The following is a 22,968-nucleotide window of genomic DNA, read 5'->3' as shown; positions in this document are numbered from 1 at the left end:
CCCATTTGGAAAATGAAATTTCCGAATTAAATTTGCTCAACACATTTATGCTTGTGATACACGATTTTGAGTTGAAAGTAGATTTGAAGCTTTCACATAGTTGACTTTTTTCTTGCTATTTTAGATTGCCGATGAAATATAGGCTTTACAATTAAAGAAGTATAAAAATACTTAATCTGAGGTCCAAAATGATTCACTTTAAGCTTCGATGAACCCATGCAATTGTGATCGCTAGTATAATATTCGGAAAAGGTCAACAACCTCCAAGGGGTAAAACAAACTAGAAGCCATTTTCCCTTACTCCATTGATTGCGGATATCAAATATTAAAAATCCAAACCCATTTGAATATCATCCAATCCAGTGAACAATCCTAATAATATTGAGACAAAAACTTGTGTGAGACGGTCTTACGGATCGTATTTTGTGAGACAGATCTCTTATTTGGGTCATCCATGAAAAAATATTGTTTTTTATGCTAAGAGTATTATTTTTTATTGTGAATATTGGTAGGGTTGACCCATCTCACAGACAAAGATTCGTGAGATATACCTACTCTAATATTGATTGGCTTTGTTGCATCATGATTATTTTTTTTTAACGAAATTCAACAGCTGGAAAGTCAAATATGTTGTCATTTTCATTCGATAATATATTTGGTTTTGCTTATGCACATCCATTATGGGTTCCCAATGGACATTTTAAACAACATACTGTATTTGTATATATATATATCCAATTTGCAGCGATGCCCTTTCGTGTATAAATTACTCATTCGACTCCAGAAAGTTAATCAAGAAGGAATACAAGTCTTCTTCCAGCTTGCATCAAACAAACACAAGAACACAAGTCATTGTGTGATCGATGGAGATCAAAAACCTTGGACACCGATTCTTCAAATTCAGGAATACCCCACTTTCTCATCATTGCAGCCTCTGAAAATTTGTTCCACTGATAAAAATTATTCTCCTTTTCATCCATCATCTCCACCTACAACAGTTGCCTTTGCATAATATCTCGTCGAAAATGATTTCGGATCACAAATACCAATCTCCCCGCTCGGTTATGGCAACGGGTTGGATCATGCTGAGGATTGATTACTCAAGGCTCTTCTGGCTCTTGTTTGGTGTCTTCTCATATGAAAATCACGAAGGAAAACCGCGGATCTAGCGTCTCTTTAGTTAATATATTTCTGTGTCATTCATTAATATTTCAAGAAATTCAAGTACGTGCGTGTGTAGAACTAGCTAGAACGTCCGTAGTAGTATCATAAGGAATCACAACTTCGAATATTTAAATTACGCGATCATGTATAAAGTTAGGGTGCTTGTCGACGAAGAAAATATGAAGATGTGCTACGTAGAGATGGATCCGTCTGAAAGATATGGTCGAGTAAGTTTTCGCAACTTCTGATCTTTTCTCCGTTGGTTTTATTTTGCCTTATATAAGGTGTCCTCCTGTTATTTCATGGTTTGCTGAGGCTAAAACAAAAATGGGTACTTGTAAAAATACAGACACTTCTTAGATGGCTAATTTACTCATGTGAGAATTTCTTCAATCTCAATAGACCTTTTTATACTCCAAATTAAGCAAGTTTTGGCGATCGAATTCTCAACGGCTAAAAGTGATTAGCTGAACGAAGAGATATATAGTTCTTGACATATAATATGACAAGTTCGGTCACTCAGATGTTAGAAAGTTAAGCATTAGTATACCTCAGTTATGTGGTGTAGAGCCTTTTCCAGCACAAGCAATCGTTATGATTTCGAAACATTGTCGTTGAAGATCAGGATCTATGTATCACTCATATGCTGATTTTTTTACAATCTTTTCAGTTTAAGGATGTTCTTGGTAAAGGAGCAATGAAGACCGTGTATAGGGGCTTCGATGAGTTTCTTGGGATAGAAGTAGCATGGAATCAAGTGAAACTTGATAATGTTTCTAAGTCACCTGAGGAGTTACAGAGGCTTTACTCTGAAGTCCACCTTCTCAAGAATCTCAATCACAACTCTATAATGAAATTTTGTGCTTCCTGGATCGATGTTGATCGAAGAACTTTCAACTTCATTACTGAAATGTTCACATCCGGCTCCCTCAGAGAGTAATATCACGCATCAATCTTTTTTTTGAAATGATATAGTAGTATAGTCTTCTGCCTTTTTATGAGCTAATAACTTTTTCAACATGTTGGGATGCAGATATAGGAAGAGATATAAGCGAGTGAATATTCATGCAATTAAGGATTGGGCTCGCCAGATCCTCGAGGGGCTTGAGTATTTGCACAGTCATGATCCTCCAGTGATTCATAGGGATCTCAAATGCGACAACATCTTTGTGAATGGACATCTTGGTCAGGTTAAGATTGGTGATCTGGGGCTCGCGGCCATACTAAAAGGATCAAACCATGCCCACAGTGTCATAGGCAATTCTTTCCGTCTTTTCTCGTTACAGTTTATACTTAAAGTGAAACTTAAATTGGTGAAGAAATTATACTAATATATAATATGATTTTTATGAAAACCATCAGGTACACCTGAGTTTATGGCACCAGAATTATATGAAGAGGACTATGATGAGCTGGTTGACGTTTACTCTTTCGGTCTATGTGTTCTTGAAATGCTTACTTCTGATTATCCATACAGCGAGTGCTCCAACCCTGCTCAAATTTACAAGAAAGTCACTTCGGTAAGCTATGATTTGATTCAAATGGTCAATTTATCGGTAGCTCGCATGACTTGTTATGCCTTGTGGGAATAGGGAAAGCTGCCCAGTGCATTTTATCAGATTGAAGATGAGGAAGCTCAGAGATTTGTTGGGAGATGCTTGGAGAAAGCTCCCGATAGACCATCTGCGAGCCAACTCTTAATGGATCCCTTTCTTTCAACTGAAGAGGAAGAGGAACTTCCAGCCATGAAGATTCCTGCTCAGAAGGTTTCAGTGAGCGGAAAAGCCCAGGATCTGAAACAGCCATCGGGTGTTGGTACGAAGAACAATGACATGACGATCGAGGGGACTATGAATTCCGCAGATGATACCATATTTCTCGATGTACAGATTTCGGATAAAGATGGTATATTGCACTGTTTCTGATTAAAACTTTAGATTCCGCTTAATCACCTTGAATTATACTTCCCAAGTTAACACTACTTTGTGGCATGAATTTCACAGGTCTGGCTAGAAATATAAACTTCCCGTTCGACACTACAAGCGACACTCCATTGGATGTTGCCATAGAAATGGTAAAGGAATTAGAGATAACTGATTGGGAGCCATTTGAGATTGCTGATATGATTGATAAAGAAATTTCTGCGTTGGTCCCATCCTGGAAAGATTCCATCTCAGCTCAAATCCATGAGCAGCATAGTTTCAATTATAATGATGATTGTGACGAAAATAGCACTCCCCTCCATCCTTTTTACTCGTCCTCATCCCAATCTTCCTCCCAGGTCTCCCTGCCAGGTCTTCCTCCCATCCAATATGAGACAACAAGTGCATTCCATGATTGGCTTAAAGGCATGGCAATTTCATTTGTTTCCATTCCTTTAGCTTACAAGTATAGAATTATATTCGTTTATCTGACTTCTAGATGTCATCTTAATGCAGAGGAGTCGAAATATCATGATGATGCCAGCTCTCACAGCTCATCTTACTCTTATAACTACTCGAATATAAAGTACTGCTCAGAAAATGAGGATGATCATATATCAATCTCTCACAAAAAGGCCCAACAAAGCACAAGATTTTGCCCTGAAGCTGGGAGTAGGGCCAGAAACTGGAACACATATAATGAGGTGGATTGTAGCTCCAAGCACCGGCAGAAAATGCTGAGGGCCGAATCACTGATGAATATGCGTACCCAACTGTTGCATCAAACACTGGTGGAGGAGATGAGCAGGCGGCGCTCATTCAAGACCGTGGGGGCGATCGAGCATATCGGTTACCATGAGCCAGTTGATCGTGGTGGAAGGAGCCGTGGCTGGGAAAGCAGGACGAGGGAATTCAAATGGTGATATTCCCATTAAGATTCTCAGTGTGATGATTTTTTGTTGTTTTTGATTTGTCGTGTGGTGTGATATTCGAGTTTGAACCTTAAAAAGTTGCTTCAGTTCGCTAGACGTGCCAACGTTGGGCATACACCAAACATGTAGAATGTTACACATTTTGTAATAAAGGTTTTGTTTTTATGACAAATCCACTTTTAGAGTTTAACCTAAAAGTTGTGGCAATCCTTACTAGGAATAATCCAAAACTTTAAGTGAACGTGAAACTCATACAGAGCAGCTGGGCTTCTAACTTTGAGCTAACTCTTCTTCATTAATTTGTGTCCAGTGAATCCAGCACCTGAATTTCTCTAGCACGTACAATCATTTTTAGATATGTTTTAATACTACAAATATATCCCTGAAATTCCTTACCTAGCTAGATGAGTGCGTGTTTATTGTGATTGATGATTTCTTATAGCGTAATGCATGACGAATTCCTGCAGAATCCCGAACGGTATGGCAGCTGTCCAGGCCAAGTTCTAGGCTGATAATATCTTTTTTACTGAAATATCACCAATTTTTTGGCTGTCACAGAATGGAACATCTTATTTCTCATTAAATACTTTACAGAATTTCTAATTTTTTTTATTTTTAAATATAATCCCGACCATTTCACGAGATTTGCATGAAATTAGAACAGTAAACTCCACGATATCCTCGCGACCATTACGGTGAACCAAGAAGATGATAACTCACCAAATTTTGCCAGAAAATCAGGTGACCTTCTCTAGAAGTGAACTTTTCTGCTAGTGGAGTGGTACCTGAACATTGAAGTTTTCTTATGAATTATTATTTTAACATCACAAATTTAGACTAGAACTTTATTTTTTTAGCACAAAGTAACTTTGGTTTTTTCAATCATTGTAATGTGGAGATTGACTAGTTATTATTATTGGTAGTTAGGCAATGGGTACATCACCCAATCTCTCATCTCATTCAGTGAATTAAGCTGGGTACTGGTGCTACCATAAATGCTCCTCCATGCAACTTGGCTAAGCTTTTAACTACAGACAATATTACACTAATTAAAAAGAAAAATCGTTCTTTTAAAAAAAAAAAAAAATTGATTGTAAAAGTTTTATTTACAAGGCCTTACAATTTACATTATGTATTAAATTATTTGGAGCAACACAATCATTATACTTTGACAATTGTTACTGTGTGTGATAGAGGGTACAATAATTGAAGAAGAATAATCTTTTTTTAAGATTTAAGGGGCAAAAAGCATTATATATAAACTAATTTAGACTTGTATGCAATGAGCATTATCAGGATGACATGGGATTATTTGATTCCACTCGACAACACTAAATATTTTTTGTGTTTTAATGTTTGGGAAAGCGATGGATATATGTATAGAGTTGACTAGTTTCCATCAAGTACCCCACTCAAATCTACAAACACCACCTCCAAGATTTCTTACTTTGTGAATACCTTGCTTCTTGGGTAATTTCAGCATTCAATTTGTAATTTTGCATTTATTCATGAGTTCCAACAATTAACTCTAGTGGGGAGATAATAATTAAAATATAAACAAATATTGTATTCCCAATGATCGATCATCAATTGAACCAAAATGATGGAAAATTAAAAGTTAATATATCAAAATTAGAAAACTTAAGGGATTAAAACCAGAAATTGAAAAATTGTAAAAATAAATCTACACTAGTACAACTAGCGTCAGTTTCAATGTTCATCCGATATTGTACAAGTTGGAAGAATCTAAGTCATCTATACATATGTGTGGCCGGGTGAGTTAAAGCTGGTTCTTGGTCATACATACTTGTACAAAACAGACATGGTCTTTTCAATATGCCTCTAAGTCACATTAGTTACTTCTTATAACTCGTGAAAATCGAACATGTGACTTTGTATATTATAATACTTTTAGAATTGAATGTTTATCGTTTATTCAAAAGCTAATGTTTGTTGTTGCATGTCATTTCCTCCACACCACTTCACAAAACTTAAAATTTTTCTCTTTTATACGATTTTAATTTCGATTTAGGTACATTTTTTTGTTTTAATTTTTGATTAATTTTTTAAGTGTTAGCTAAGATCATCAGTCAATTTATCATAGTTGTATTATAGTTTTTTTAAAATTTATTAAATTATAAAAGTAATTTTTTTTTATTTTTACGCAAACTTTAGCGACGGTTTTTCAATTGTCGCGAAACCGTCGCTAAATTTAAATATCGTCGTTAATTTAGCGACGGATTATACATCATCGCTACTTTAGCGACGGTGTCTTCGGTTATGAAACGCCGCCAATTAGCGAGGGTTTTGTCAAAAACCGTCGCTAATATTTAGTGTTTTTTGAATATTAACGGCTACATTGCATGCTGCGGATAGTTGTATTAACGGCGTACATATGCACGCCGTTGATAATAGTATGAACAGCGTGCACATGTACGCTGCAGATAATCTTGAACTTTCAACAGCTTGCAACTTCGCAGCGTGCAATGTGTGCCGCGGAAAGAGAATTTGCGCGCTGCGAAAAGTCATTTTTGTTGTAGTGCATGCAACCTTTGGCATGGAGGAGAATAAATTACTTGCAATAAATCATGCAATATTTGGCATGAAGGGGGAAGGTATAAAGTCACATTGATGTCTATAAATGTGGCAAAAGAATGAGTGAAATTACACCAAAACAATATCAAAATTTATCTCCAAAAGTTGTAAAATTCGAATACCAAAAATTCTGCCCAATTTTAGAAAGTTTTACTCAATATTTTACATTTTCAAATCCGATCTCCACCGTTCAAAATACACATACACGTGTTTTGAGCAACATATCCAAAATTTAGATCGATCCAACGGTTCAATTAGTCATAAACATTTTTTCAAGATGACTGGTTTTTCAGTTTCAAACTCCAACTTGTTCATTCCAAGATTTTTGGAACAATCTTTCAATTAAGTGGGCTTTTAATATGTATTTCTTTGTAATTTAAACTATGTATAAGTATTTCATGAAATGCTTGTATGTGTGTCAAATCATTTCCCACAAATTCTATTATATATTTCATAATAATCTCGTCGATGTACGATATGTTCATTCTATTTCCGATGTTCTTTGATTCTGCTAAGTTCATTCAAAAATTCCGATAAGTGTTGTTTGATACATCTGACTCTGTGGTGCACTGTTATGATTCAAGTGGGTTATGAAACGACGATTGTGAATTCTATAGTGGGTATAAAACTGTGTTCTATCGGCCTCCATCAATGGATATAAAACTGTGTTCTGGTCTCACCCCTTAGAGGACTAACATATATGTTGGACAATTTGACCATGGAAAAAGAGATGAATAACAGTGTTTTCGTTTGTTCTGATTTGTTCTGTTCTGAATTGTCTGATAATCTATGTTTCACATTTCGATTTCGATTCTGATCTTGTATGATATACTACGTTTTGAAAATTTGTTTGCAATATGGATTTTAAATTATCTTTATATGTACTTGTGGTAATCGATCGGCCCCCTTGCTCACTCACCCCTTACATCTCTCCCTAGATAAGAACGAAAATCAAGTAGATGGCGATGAATAAGACATGCTTCGAGGTTGGTGATGAAGTTTCGAGATATGAAGATTTCTCGCTTATGACGTTCTTCCTAAGTTTTGATTCACGTTGTACAACGTTTCCGCACATTTTATTTCATTTTAGAATTTATCGCTGTAAGACAAGAATATTTTGAGTTAATGATGAAATATACTGGTTTTGGTTTATGCTGAATTACGAGACTTATTGTTTAGAGATTATGTGATTGTTGAATATTGTCGGTATTGACTAACCTCGGTCTAAGGGTGTAACATATATCTTTTGTGCGTTGTCTGGAAAAGGACAAGTAGTTTCTCAAATTTTTTATTAAAATTGTTTGAGAATGTACAAGATGTCTATTTTAAGTGTAGTGTTGGCAGGAAAGTATGTTGAAAAAACAGAAAATTAAGTGGCAAAATATGACAAATTTAAAAAAAAAAAAAAAAACTGATGGACAAGGAACAGACGAGATCCCCACAGAATCTAGGTCCACGGGCCCTTCAAAAGATTATAAATTTGAGATCTGAAGACATGTAATCATACCATCTTAAATTTCATTTATAACTGGGACAGTAGCTAACTCGATAAGACTCTCATCTATAGTTAACCTGAATTAATTAATCCATCGTTTTTCCCTGTAAGAGAAGACATCCAATTTTCAAATAATAGCCCCCATAGCCCTATTCTTATTTCCAACTTTTATATATATAATATAATGAATGGTACTGACTTTGGATATTCAAAAATGTAAAATATATATAGAGTCAGTACCATTCATTTAGCTTTTACACAAAGTGTACAACAAAGTCCAAAAGGCTTCTTTATTATTAGCACACAAATTTCAAATAAAATTACATCTATAAAACTTGCACCAATTCAACTTTGAATCTTCCTCAATCTTTTTTCACAATAGAAAATTTTCTTTTATGCATATGTTTTTTTCCCTTTTTTCCCACAATCACAGGCTTTTCTCTATACTTTATCTTATCATTTAAAAGCATATGTACAACCAAAGCATGCTCAAATATTATATATATAATATATAGTACTTGGAGAAATTGCATAATACTGAAATTGAACCTTGTCCTTGAAAGGATATCTTCTTTTCATACACATAAAAATTTAAATCAGTGGACACTTATATTTCAAATCTTTATATTGGTTTTTATGCAAAGGCTAATTATATTAGTGCATAAACTGATAATTCACGTTTCATTCTAATTAAAAAATATTAAGAGAAAATACTAAAATATTTTCAAAAAAAAAACAAAACTCGTTGTTTCAACTTTTGATAATCCAAATATTATTGAAACATTTTCGAAACATTTATGAAATCCAAATTTTCTAAATTAAATATGGAACAAAAATAAAAGCTAATATTATAGTCTTTTAGAATATTTAGATAAAATCCAAAGAAGAAGGAATATTCAGTTGGATAGATTGTTTCTTGTGTAAAAAGTACGGAACAGATTAATGAGGTAAAAACTTCATTTATTTTGAAATTTGAATCAAAAGTCATATATGTTAAAATTTTACTAAGATAAGATTCCCGTGTGATGTAAATTTTTATAGGTGAAACCATCTAAGAAGGTATCAAGATATTATATGATAAACTGTTTCATGATGTTCAAGTAACAACATATTTTTTATTGACGGTGCAAACAGTGACGAACTCTAATAAAGACTGAAAGACAATATTGGTTATGCAGGTCTACGTGTTTCAGAAATCATAGACCTCGTAAAAGAACCCGTAGTTGCGGATTTTATTCATGAGAATAGACTGGCTAATAATGTAGCTCGTAACATTGCTTATTGTTCTTCTTATTACAATTCATCTTTTATGTGGATGAATGACGAGTTTTTTGATGGTTAATAAATCTTGAAACTATTGATCTATCTCAATAAAATTAAAAGTTTTGTTGTCAAACAAAAAAAGTAATCAACATAATTTTATTTTTTTAAATATATATATATATATAGTATTATAAAAGATATATATGCTTATTTTTCAAAGATATATATGCTTATTTTTCTCGATGAGGCATCATCTATACATGAAATATTATTGAATTTAATGTGATATATATGTATATAGCTTTAACTCTTCAATTTTGATAGAGCGTTTCAGTGTCAAATTTAAAAATAAATGAAGTTTTAGATTAAATGATTTTATGTATGGGGGTGTTAGATATTTTGAAAGATAGTACTGAAATGTTTTTTGCAATTTTAGACAACATAATTAACGTGACCTACCGGCCACTGATAACAATCTAATGAATAATTTATTTGGAAACAGAAAAGATTAAAGAAATGGTGCATGCATTAACAAATCAAATAAATCAGGTACAAGTTCAATATTAATGTCCAAGTTTACCTGTCGGCAACGGCAAAAAGAAATCAACTTTATATATATATGAGAAACTTGTTCCTTTAAATTTATCTTGCAAATATAATATATATATATATATATATATATATATATATTATTCAATTGAATTATATGATATTTACATATTGACCTCTAAACAACAAGTTAAAGAAAAAAAAAAGAAAAATTACTTCTTGAGACGAAGATGGAGAAAATCAAACCAAATTTGCTTGAATACGTTGATGATGAGATCGTGATATTCATTAGAATTCAACAACAGATAGCAAGCAAGAAGCTCTTCCAAATCGCTGGAGGCTCTGATATTATTCTCCACGATCATCTCCACCATTGATTCCCTGAAATCTCTCCCAGGATCTTTAGAGGATTTCATCACAGCAAAACTCTCCGCCACGCTGCATCGTGAACCCGGACTTGAATTCGAACTCACGCTCTTACGGCCAAGATTAATCCGACGGTTAGCTATTCGCGGAGAATTCGTGCGGAGTTTGACGCCATTTGAGGGTGAATTAGGCGAATATCGTCGGATTGGATGACTCGCACTACTTTTCTTGGGCTGATGATGATGATCTTTGGAACTATTGGACGTTAAAGTGTCTTCTTTGACAACCTTAACAGACAGGGACCCATACGCATTCTCCTCCGAAAATTCAGCTGAGGTTCTCTGAATCATGGTCGGGTCTTCTTTGCTCGTGATGATTGGAGGGAGACGTTTCTGCTCTGAAACTGCGCCAAATTCATTCTGGAAGGGTCTCTTGTCGTTGTCGTTGATACTTTCCATGTCGTTGTCAGCACCGCATTTACAGGAGTTCGACCAAGAAATCATGCCGTCAAATGTGTCGGGGGTCATCAGCCCGCGGTCCGAGCCGTATTCGGGCAAGATGGAGTCGTCGTCCGAGGTGGAAGTTCGACTTAGAAGAGAATTTGAGTAGGCTTCCGGCGGCTTAGTCCATACTGATTCTATAGTTGCACGGCAGCTGCAACCGGCAGAAACAGACGAAGAAACTAGCCTCCGTGGCGACCGATTCCTCTTGGTGCTTCTTCTTCTTCTTCTGGATGACTTTCTCGGCGGTTCTACTGATAAGTTTTGGTTCTTGAGGTACCTTGTGAAATAATAGGATTTCCTTTGATCAGATTGGTGGGGTTGGGGCTCTGCAACTCCTGCGCTAGTTGATGATGATGACAAAGATGACGGTGGTGTGTGCTTTCTGTTTTGGATTTTGTGCTGGTTTTTTCTTGTTTTGTTCATCTCTTTGAGCTTGTAGAGCCAGGAATTTGGTATCAAGTCTGATAATTTGAATCTGTAATTACCCATAGCAGAAAAATATGAAGTATGCTTTCTTTCCAGATAAAAAAAGGAACCCGATAAAATTTGAGAATGGAAGAAACTTTTGATTTTGCTCGAGAGTTGCTGAAGAATTGGTGAGAGAATAAATAGAGAAGTGGGACATTTTGGGGTCCACGAATGAAGAAAAAGTGTCCATACAAATTAAGAAAGCAAATGGCTATCATTATTATCGGGATTTTAAGGGTTACTCGAATAATTAAAAATGTTCTTGGAAAGTTAAAAATAAAAATTTGAAATATATTTATTTAATATATTATTATATTGAACTAATAAAATATTAAAGTTAATTCTGAAATATCGAACAAAATAATTTGAATTTATATATATATATATATAAAACCATATGAACACCTGTTCTTTATAATCTCTTTGAATGTTAAATCTTGTTGAGTCATGCACATTCTTAAAACGATCTTAAATAATAATTGAAAACGATGGTTAAACAATAGTTTGATATTTTGTTTGCAACTTTAGAGATAAAACTGGAAAGAGATCACAAAGAACAAGTGTATTTCCAGATTCGAAGATTCTTTCTATTGTATTAAGATGAGTTTCACCAGCGTATTTGTATCCTCACTCACACGCACTCTAGGAACTCATAAGAGGTCATCCATCTGAAAATTATCTCAAATTAAGCACGCTTCACTTTGGAGTTTTTATGTAATGAGCTCCCGAAAAGAGCCAACATCTCTTAGTACGGTGTGATTCGAGGATGAACCAAGCGGAAGCTGGTGGGTATAGTGATCCGATCCCCGGGGTCGAAGAGAGCGGGGATGATCGTCGGTGCCATGAGGTTGCACAGACAATTAGCGACTCCTAGCAGACTTCTAGGTGAAGGAAACATGAATGAACCAATTCACATCAAAATGAGAAAGATTTCAAAATCGTTCAAGTATGAAACTGTGTAGTTGAAAAGTGATTAAAAGATGTTATAGATACTACACATATCAAGAATTTGTATCTTCTTTTCAGGAGTTCGTCACATAAGAATTCGAAAGTTAAGTATGATTGACTTTGGGCAATTTTGGGATGGATAACCCTGAGAAGTTTCCTAGTGTGTGTGAATGACGACATAAATATGTTGGAAAGATTCGTTTTAGTACAATGGAGATAATCTCGAATCTGTAGCGTCACAGTATCATCATCGTACCAATTAACCCAATCAATATCTCAAAGGCCACAATATAATATCACAAGAGCTTGCTCAAATTAATTGAAGTGCCTAAAATTATGTTTAAACACAATTTAAAATTATATTTAGTATTTTACAAGTAAAAAAACACTCTGTGTTTGGACAAGATTTTATTAAAATTTAATGCAAATAATTTAAATAATGCGCTTTTCAAGCTCAGTTTTTTAAGAACAAATAATAATGGTTTTTGGTGTTTTTAAATTAAAAGGCATGTCAAAATTGGTCAAACGTGTGTCATATTATAAACAGGTAATTGCCTTTCGAAATCACATTGAGGTATAAACTTGTTACAGAAGTTTGGCCTTTACGGTGATTTATCAATTCACGCCTCAGTCGGAATATCCTTGGGCCATTACTATTCTGAAATCGAAAAATCTATTACATGTTAACTTGCTAGAAATCAGTTTTAAGCTTGTTTGGCGATATTTTTTCCGCTAGTTTCGGTTCGCCGATCATGGATAACTTACTCCTTAGGCACTTCAGATGTTTGTCGATAAATCCTTATTGTCTTAATTTTTTAATCTTCTGGTGGCAAGTAATTAAGTTCATTTGATATTGATGGTCTTAACTTTCAACTCGATTATCTTTAAACTTCATTGTTTCAATTCCATAATGTCATTTTCCCATATTAGTATCTTTTTTTTAATTTTTATTTTGCATATAATTTGGTGGATGAGTTAAAAAAAATTGCTCTCTTGTTGGTAATTCTAGGTTCGATGTCATTTATTGGCCCCAGCTTCTCTTGCCGTTTATCAGTTTTGGTTGACTGCAGTGATGCAGTCTTAGGATCGATGCCCATAAGGTTTGATTAACTCCCTTTACACAATTTCATTTGTTTCTACAACATTTTTTCTTAGGATCGTCTTTTCTTAATACCTTTTTTGCAGGGCAATCTCACCGAAGACCCTCGTGCAACATGCCAATCCATGCACTGATCTATTTGCAGGGTAGGATCGCTGTCCATGAGAAAGTTGTGGGAGATTAGGGGGTTCGACAATGCATGTGAAATTTTCACTTAGGTTTCACAAACAGGAACTTCAAGGGCGAAGAGGAAAGCGAGCGGGATTCTTGAAAGGATGAATAAGTTTGCACCTGTGTCTCATATATACCTAGATTAGATGTAAATCTTCAACGAGATTTTGGAAAGGATGAATAGGTTTTTGTCTCATGCATATTTCCTTAATTAGATATAAACCTTCAACTTTTTCTAAGATCATGTCTCTTGTAAGACGGTCTCACGAATCATTATATGTGAGACGGGTCAATCATACCGGTATTCACAATAAAAAGTAATACTCTTAACAAAAATAATAATATTTTTTCATGGATGACCCAAATAAGAGATCTGTCTCACAAAATACGACCCTTAAGACCATCTCACACGAGTTTTTGTTATTTCTAAAGAAATATTGATGCCCCGTGTGCTGATATAATTTTTTAGTACAACGAGTTTGAAGGGTTACTGTCAGCATAAAAATTCAATCATCACCACAAGGTGTTTATATATGTGATTTATGAAGTTCTCATATTTATTTTATAGATAGTTGTAACAAAATTATTTTAAATTACGATTTTTTGTTTTCAACATTTTAAATGAGAATCTGTATGTTTAAATTTTTTTACATTTAATTGTGAATTAAATGAAAAAAGAAAAAGAAAAGAAAATCAATCACGAACAAATAGAAAGTACAAAGAAAAAGAAAAAACATCTCAATCCCAATCCGCAAACAAGAAGAAAAATTACAATTAAGTCAAAAACTTGTGTGAGATGGTTTCACGGGTCGTATTTTGTGAGACGGATCTCTTATTTGAGTCATCCATGAAAATATATTAATTTTTATGTTAAGAGTATTACTTTTTATCGTGAAAATCGGTAGAGTTGATCCATCTCACAGATAAAGATTCATAAAATTATCTCACAAGAGACCTACTTTTTATATAATAGATAAAAAGATATACAAACAACTTTTAATAATATCAAACTATAAAAATATTTTATTAATAGAATAGTCGTCTCAACGAATATTTATTCTTAAAATAAATTTTAAAATTTTTTATAAATTTTTTGTAAAAAACACTTTTATAATAACTTGTCCAAACTGAACTTAAATATTTATAACCAACTGACTAATATAAAACAAATGCAAAATGGATTGTTAGTAAGACAAACATAGCTATATGTAAATAATCGTGTACATGGCCGTATTACTCCCACTTCACTCTATTCTTCTTGCCATTTCTCTCTTTCACTAAGTGAATATTCTTAAGCTTCTTGGAGATTTGAAATTTTTTTTAAGTAACTCGATGATTGTAACCAATCTAATCAAATTAAGAAACCATATATCCTTATGTTTAGTTTAGAGAACACGAAAGGAGGTTGCTTTACCACATGATAATACAAATGTATGCGGATATCATGAAGTGATTATCTCCATTTGCCGACCTTCTGATGTGTTTTAAGGAAGGAAATTTGTGGAGTCCAGAAGTGATCCGAAATCCAAGATTAAAAGGTCATCAGGTCCAAGATTCTTGACACGGAGTGTTAATGTTTGAACCATCTAACGAGAATTCGAAAAGATGCAAACATTGGTAAACTCATGTTGCACGCAGAAGTCCATACTGAATCTAATAAGCTGTCAACTCTGCACCTTTAACCGAGTCTGGGTACCTTATAATGGAAGCCTTAGCACCCAAAACAAACCCTGTGAATCTCGAACTACTGTCCCTTCGCAACTGATTTCGCGAACCATCAAATCCCCCGTCAATGTCCAATCTTAAAAGGAACAAAATAACTGGGAAAAAAAGCCTTACATTGACTATTTTTTTAGGGAAAAAAAAAACCTACATTTTTAGAATTAACGAACATCAATTTTTTTAGTTGTTACATTTACCATGTTCAATATTTGTATACCAACCGACTAATAGAGTACCATTCATCACAAATTATTCAAAAATGCCATCAAATAACCAATTACAACCAACTCCTAATAAGTAGACATACACCCACATAAATGAGACTCAAACCCAATATCTCTTCCAAAAATGAGAATATTAGGGAATCCTCCTTGTCAAACGGCCGAGAGATCTTTGTGGGGAATTATAATCTTTTAAGGTGATCTTTTTCCTAATTCTGCAAAATTCTTTTTGCACAATTTGTCTTCTCTTCCTGTTCGAGTAGTCCATCAAATTATGCACCACGGAATTATCATTTGTCTCACTAGTGATTTCCTAACTTCTTGATATATATACACTTGAGCAATTCCGAGCTGGCCGGACTTTCAGATTCTCATGACTTCAAAAATTTAGGGATATTTTTTTCTCTAACCGATCAACACTCGACTGTTGAACTTGATCCATGTTGTTTAGAATTTCTTGCCCTCCATATCACAAAATATAAAATACTCATGCCCAACCAATACCATCTAAACTAGAAACATAAGAAAACTCCAAAAATATTAGCAAAGAGTTCCCATTTCGTTCTCTGATGAGGATCTGAACTGTGGCATTTCTCCTTTTATTCGGATTTGTTTTGTTGTACTAATGCAATTTCAAAGGAGGAGCCTTTACGGGCAAAGAAGCTACTTTTGATTATCTGATTACATCATGATAGCAACTTGAAGTTGGTTTACACTGCTGGATTCAAAACAATCACAAATTCAATAAAGAATTTCATTTGGTAAATGAACTTGGAAGAAATAATGAATGTTTCAATCTAAAACTATATTTTTTAAAAAAACAAAAACGGAAAAGTACAGTGAAATTTTATGCTGGCACCACTATCCTTGTTAAATTCGTATCCACAATTGTAGAGTGCTGTTGATTGTTGAGTTGCTCTCCGACCAGTCCAGCCGCCCACCGCCGTAGAACCCTCAACAAAGTAGCTGCCTTTCTTCTTCCTCGCTCCGTTCCACTCCCCATTATTTCCCAAACAACCCTCTCTATTCCCGAAATGGCCGCCACCTCCGCCACCATCTCTGACCCCCCTCTCCTGCAAATAATCACAAGTGTAGCCGCAGCACTTTCTCTGGCTCTATCTGACCCTTCTCTCAACACTGTCGTCAACCTTTTCACCAAGTTTCCATGGTAAGCCGCAGCCACCGCCAGCAATCCGCCCCTCTTCATCACCACCTCGAGCACTGCCACCGCCGTTTCCAACAGCGACTCCGGCTGCTCTCCTCCCATTATATCCACCACTCCTCCCTCAATCAACTTGCCAACCGCCTCCCTATCTGCCGCCAAATTCAAGATAGCCATCATGGCATCCCTCTTAGGAGAAGTCGGACCCAATCTGGCCAAATCGAGCAGGGACTTCACAACCCTTGTCTTCTTCCCCAGCTTCTTCCGATGCGCATGCACGCCAGTCAAGCTGAAAATAGTTGCCGCCGCATTCCCCTTGGCCTCCCATGTGGCACCAGACCTCAACACCTCTATCACACCGTTGAGGAGTCCGTCGGTCTCCATGATCCTCGTTTTGTTCGCCTCCAGTATAGAGAGGTTCAGAATCGTAGTAATGGTGTTGACTTGCAGGTTAGGATGCTCCGAGCCCAACAACAAGACCAGCAGAGGGAGGGCTCCAGCTTCGGCAATGCATGCCCGACTATCCGAGTCGGTCTTGGCCAATACACGCAACTCGTGAACCACGCGATTGATTGACTCCGTCGTCTGTGACGCCGTTAAGTTGTTGACCAGAAAGGAAACAGTCATCTTAACAGCCTCCAACGCGGTTTTGTTGAGGAAGACGCCGTTAGGCGTGGCGTTGATATTCTCTGTTGACTCAAACGGGATCCTCTGGTCCCGGCACCACATCGCTATCAAATTCTTCAAAGCTAAATTGGGGATGAGCTGGGTGTGGGTGAGGGTCTGACCTGTCTTTGGACACGTGTCGTGTCCTGATTCGATCCACTGGCATATCGAGGCCCTATCGTAAGTCTGCCCTGTGGACACCACGACCGGATCCCTCATCAAATCCAGAGAGATCGGGCACCTGAAATCCGCCGGGATATTCACCTCGCCCGTGGCCTGCCGCCGCATCCGGCTGTTTCTCGGCGTCGAGGCGCCGTACAAGACGCACTTTGCGTAGCGTACGAGTCCTATCAACGCGATAACGTCCGCCTTTGACTTGTCGTCCCCTTTGGTTCTGAACTTCATCCTCGAGGTTCTCGATTTCGTTGCTGCAACTTGTGGAGTCGTTCAAGTTCAATGCTTTGAAAATCTCGGAGAGGTTGCGATAATCCGGAACGATCTCTTTTTTGATATTTTCCAGCATGTTCAGAACCTCGGCTCTAAGATCTTCAGCGCCGCAATCCACACAATCTGCTGCTTGATCTGAACACTGTTTTGTGATCAAATCGAGCAATTCTTGGACATCCTCGTTCAATTTCATCTCTTTGGAAGGGAAAATATCGAGAAGCGTGGAGAATTCAGTTATCAATTGATGAAAAGAAATGGATATGGAGTGAATTTGCGTCAGCAACCACATCTTGCTGCAGCTGGAGCAATCCTCGACCAATATTTTCATCCGTTGCAGAACGATATACAATTCCTCGAAGCACAAAGCAGCAGAAGGAGAGAGAATATTTACATGAGTAGAAACAAGGTCCTCAAAAACGATGGAAATGAGTCGAGATTTTCTGATAACGGAGGCGGAGCTTGTGTTGAGGAGGACTTTGAGGGGCTGGAGAGATGAGACTTCCTGAGAGAGAAGAAAGAGCGAGCGGAGAAGCTTCTGATCGGAGTAACCGGGCGAGACGAACGCGCCCGCCGAGGGCCGCCGTTTTCTGGCCGGGAAGTTATCCTGCGACACCGCCATCCGCGACTGATAGGGAAATGAACGAATTTACAAAAGAGAAAAGAAAGAATCGGGAAGCAAAAGAGCTGATTCTCTTGTAAGCGAAAGAAATTGCAAGAATCAAACGAATGAGCTGTCAACAATTGTAAAGAAAAACATTTGTTCGGATGCCTTTTCCTCTATTAATTGATTACTAATTAAAAATATAACTAATTGATTGAGTAAAATATTGATATTAATTAATGATATAGATATTAAACGTCTAACATAGAAGGCGTGAGTATTGCAGGTTGAGAAATTCTCGTTGCCTGAACAAAATATTCAAGGTTGCATTGGAAAGAAAGATTTTGAAATATGAATTTAAGATCTAAAAATTTTAAATTTCTTTAATGGTTTGAATAAATTTATATTGAATGAAAGTTAAAAATAATATAATGAAAACATCATTTCAAATCTATTTTTCAAATCTCTTTTAATTCAAATTCTTCAGTCCAAATCAATTTTTCTAATCCAACCACAACCTAAAATGATTCAAAATACAAATAATCGAGATTTGAAATTCATTATCAATTATATTTATTGAAAAAAATAATTGATTTATTATTATTATAAATCTGAAACCGCTTCGGACTTGCCGGCTGTTTAATTAGGCAAAATATAAAAACCACTTTTGGTTTGTTTATGACGACAAATCATTGTTTCTTATTTTTGACCGTGTTTGGTTTGGGATATGTTCGATGAGTTGGCAGTGGGGTATATATGGTGGTGAAATGGGTTCTGTCGATGCTATCTATGGGGCAGTGCTCCCACAAGATTTGGGCAGTTGATTTTAAAAAAATTGATGGACCCCGCATATGAATTGGTGGACCCCGCATATATGTGGTTAAATTTGAGCCTTTGATCTTCTCATGAAACAGTACCCATGAGGTAGGATGAAATATTCCGTGAAAGGGTCTGTTTCTCGCACTTTTCCAATTAATTATTAGCAATTTGGATAATACTCATCATGGCCTTATACAACAAATATGATGGCAATTATTCACCAACATATAATTTTCAATTCATTTAATTTTTTTAAAAAAATATTCTAAATTCTTTATATAATAAAAAAATATGGATAAGGACAAAGAAATAGTTTAGAAACTTTAAAAAGTTGGATGAGATGATATATATTTATACAATAGCGATAATTTATTATAATAAGTTTTTATGGCATTTTTTTTTATCGAATGAAGAGATTATTTCGTTAAAAAATCAGAAATATTACATTTTAAAGTTGATAGAGTACCTTAATACGTGATGACTTTACATAAATTTCAATAATTGGACAAAAACTTGTATGAGATGATCTCACGGGTCGTATTTTGTGATACGGATATCTTGTTTGGTCAATTAATATTTACGCAGAAGAAGACAAAATATAATCAATAAAAACTTAAAAATATCTATTTTAGTATTTTACCATTTCATAATTAAATAACAATTAAACACTTGATTAAGTCTAATTTGGGTGGCGGCAACACGTTTTGGAACAATGAAACTAAGTTAGAAAGTTTCTACGGGCTGCTACGTCAACTGGTTACCGTAATATTATACTCATAACGTGATTTTCAGCAGTCGTTACTTTCTCGCATGGCTGACACGCACAACGTATATATTATATTATATTATATTATATTATATTAAATTATATTAAAGTTAAACACCTTACGATAATTAATTTTTCAATATAATAAAATATCGTCATATATATTTACTTAAAAAATAAATGAATTTAAACATCTTTTAATTTTTTTAATCAATTTTCTATCCAAATTAAACTACCATGCATAGCTATTTTCAATTTCACAAACAAATAAAAATTGCTCCCAATCTTATGCTTTGAGTTCATCATTAATTTTTTTGATCGCTTGTATTATATTAAATATGCTTTTTTGTGATTTTTTTCCAATGTTTATCAAAAATTCAGATATAACACATTTTTTAATTCAATGTTCATGCCTATAATGTCACATTGACATCCATGATGAAAAAGAACAATATTTGTCACAAATTGAAAATTACATATTAAAACTCGATTTTGATAGTATAGATCATCAAATTTACAATCATATTGACTCGGACAGTCTGGCTTCATATACTTGTAAACGAACACGTGCATGATTCTATGCGGCAATCCATCTGTCTAATATTAATGCTGTCAAGAATGAAACTTGCACCTAACTCAACCCCAAAAGCTAGTTTAAGGGGGAAGAATTGTCCAAACCCATATATACAACTCCCAAGTTATTAAGCCAACCGATGTGGGACAATTAACAAATGCACTTTTCATCAATTATATATATATATATAAGAAACCGGCAAGAAGATTAATTATCGATAGATGGCAAAGCCAACTGTGGACAATATTTATTTTTGGCACATCCAAAACCCTCTGTATTTAAGGGTTTGTTGCAACTGCTTCCATAAATAACCCGCAACACGCTGCCCCATTGACATTCATTTCAAACAAAACTATATATATTTTTCCAACTTAAATATTATTTAAATCAATGCGCCACACATATATTATATTTTTTGATTTCTTTTCGCTTCCATTTGCGTATATGTATGTATATTTATATTAAATTAAAAAATTTATCTATCAAAAGCTTCCTGACTCGATGACATAACATCTATTCTGTTTAGAAGATATCTGTCAGATTCAATCCTTCGCTCAATATATAAAGAGAAATTATCCAAGTATGTATTTTGTTATGTACAATATGTTCCTCGATAAGAAATTGATCTAATTTTGTATATGTATGTAAAGAAAGCAAAGGCAATCCCAAACAAATGGACCCTTAGATGGCCTTTTCTGCTGCCAATCACATTTCATGCCGCTTTTGGGCCATTGGCTTCTTCAATGTATACTGAAGTTTTAGTTTTTATCAGTGTAACAAATATAAACAAACCCTTTTAGTAGAGGAAAATTGAAATTATTTTGTAATTTTATTATATATACACAAAAAAAAATTTTGTTTAAAATATATTATTAATGAGGTTAAAGTAAACTTTTTATTTAAGATTAATAGAATTTGTTAAAAAAGAATGGTTATTGTGGGGAAAAAATTACAGGATCAAGTAAAAAAAAAATGGCACATAAAAAAAATAAATATATGTTATGGAAATCTTTTTAAATTCAGTATTAACAAGATACGTGTATATTGTATTTGGTTAAATAATTCTTTTTTTAAAATGTATATTATTTGTGGATGCTACGAATCGAAGATAATAGCCCCGTCTCAACTCTCAACGTCACTCACCACTGCCTTTTGGTAGAGATAAAATGCCACTGAACATTCTAACCCAATCAAATATTCATATTTTAATTAATGTTTCGAAATCAATGTTGATGACTCATCAATTTCTCCAAAGTGTGTGTGTGTGTGTGTGTGTTTTTGCATATTTATATATTCACATATCAATTCATGTAAAAAAAAAAAGTGATCAATCAACGACAAAAAAAAAAAAAAGATGTTATCGCTTAGTACACCTTTGCACTTATGAATGATATATTTAGTTATTAGATGTGCAGATAAATGAGGATTATGTTATTAAAAGTGAGTCGTTAAATTATAATAAAAAATTCGGTATGTACATATACAATTAATGATGTAGCGTGCAAAAAGAAACTAAACATATTGATATTGAGTGAAGAATAAAAGTAAAAGTTGGATTCATCGAATAATTTTATTCAAGAAAATTTTGAGTTTAGATTTCTGTAAATTTAGTCATTTATAATAATAGAGTTTATGTAATTAACATAGATGGTTTATTTATTATTAAATAAACCAATGGTGTCGGGTTACGAAATGCTAGCATTCTTGATTTTGATGATATATATTAAAATTTGTTGTTGTATTTCTAACATACTCAAATAAAGTCAAAATGAAAATTGGACATGATGAAATATGAGTGCAAGATGTCAAACTGAGAGATTTGACAAATACTTTTTTCCTAAACTCTTGCACGATCCCAACAATGATATTTGAGAAAAATTACTCAAGATTGACGGACTGTATTTCTGCAAGGAAATTACAAAATTGAGTTCTCAGAGAAAAATGTATCGGTATGATTATTTGAGTAGGAAATATATTCATTTGGTTTTAGGATATTTTCCTCTAAAACTAACATACGCAATTGAATGGTGTGATGTGAACGTCCACCGGTTTGAACAAAATTTATAAGGTTTCAAAAATTATATTCTCATATATATTAATTAAAATTATGAAATTAATTGGTGAACGATGCCCGATCAGACCTGCATATTCATGTATTTCATACCTAACAGTAGGTAGGTTGCGGCCGATGGTTCTGGGAAATGGGCAACAATTTTATAATAGAATATTGTATGGTTCTGATTCTTCAAATCGGATTATGTGGTACACCTTCTCCTTATTTAATTGCTGATTGAAGTTTTTCCAAAGAAGCGCGATGACGTTTTATTGAAGTAAACTGGCATGGGTATTAATTTGAAACTAATATCTTTTCCTTTAGAGATCGCATATATAAACATGCATGTGTGGATATTTACTTCCCACCCATCTCAATCCGTTTTCAATGCAGATTCTGTGGAGACAGCAATGCAATCGATATTCATACACAACAAATGAAGTAATTTTTACAGTTTATTCA

At 34.6% G+C, this 22,968-nt stretch overlaps 3 protein-coding genes across 3 annotated transcripts; 1 reads left to right on the top strand and 2 right to left on the bottom strand.

Moving 5' to 3' along the window:
• The first annotated feature begins 726 nt into the window (after positions 1-726).
• On the top strand, positions 727-4,208 carry LOC142546465 (putative serine/threonine-protein kinase WNK5). Its single transcript, XM_075654190.1, has 7 exons — positions 727-1,391; positions 1,835-2,100; positions 2,198-2,421; positions 2,527-2,684; positions 2,757-3,069; positions 3,168-3,512; positions 3,603-4,208. The coding sequence occupies exons 1-7, from the start codon at positions 1,308-1,310 to the stop codon at positions 4,007-4,009; spliced, it is 1,797 nt and encodes a 598-aa protein (XP_075510305.1). The 5' UTR covers positions 727-1,307; the 3' UTR covers positions 4,010-4,208.
• Positions 4,209-9,966: 5,758 nt separating this feature from the next.
• Positions 9,967-11,453, bottom strand: LOC142544756 (transcription repressor OFP2-like). The gene has a single exon (XM_075651794.1). The coding sequence runs from the start codon at positions 11,276-11,278 to the stop codon at positions 10,133-10,135; it is 1,146 nt and encodes a 381-aa protein (XP_075507909.1). The 5' UTR covers positions 11,279-11,453; the 3' UTR covers positions 9,967-10,132.
• Positions 11,454-16,240: 4,787 nt separating this feature from the next.
• LOC142546464 (U-box domain-containing protein 16-like) lies at positions 16,241-18,494 on the bottom strand. The gene is given in 2 exon segments (XM_075654189.1): positions 16,241-17,630; positions 17,632-18,494. Coding segments are annotated over 2 exon segments (2,046 nt in total). The 5' UTR covers positions 18,313-18,494; the 3' UTR covers positions 16,241-16,265.
• Between the last annotated feature and the right edge of the window lie 4,474 nt (positions 18,495-22,968).

This window comes from Primulina tabacum, chromosome 5 (genome assembly GCF_025594145.1).
Source record: "Primulina tabacum isolate GXHZ01 chromosome 5, ASM2559414v2, whole genome shotgun sequence".
In the NCBI taxonomy this organism is placed as follows: Eukaryota; Viridiplantae; Streptophyta; class Magnoliopsida; order Lamiales; family Gesneriaceae; genus Primulina; species Primulina tabacum.
Note: the sequence above shows the minus strand (reverse complement) of the source record. Positions and strands in the feature narration are given on the sequence as shown.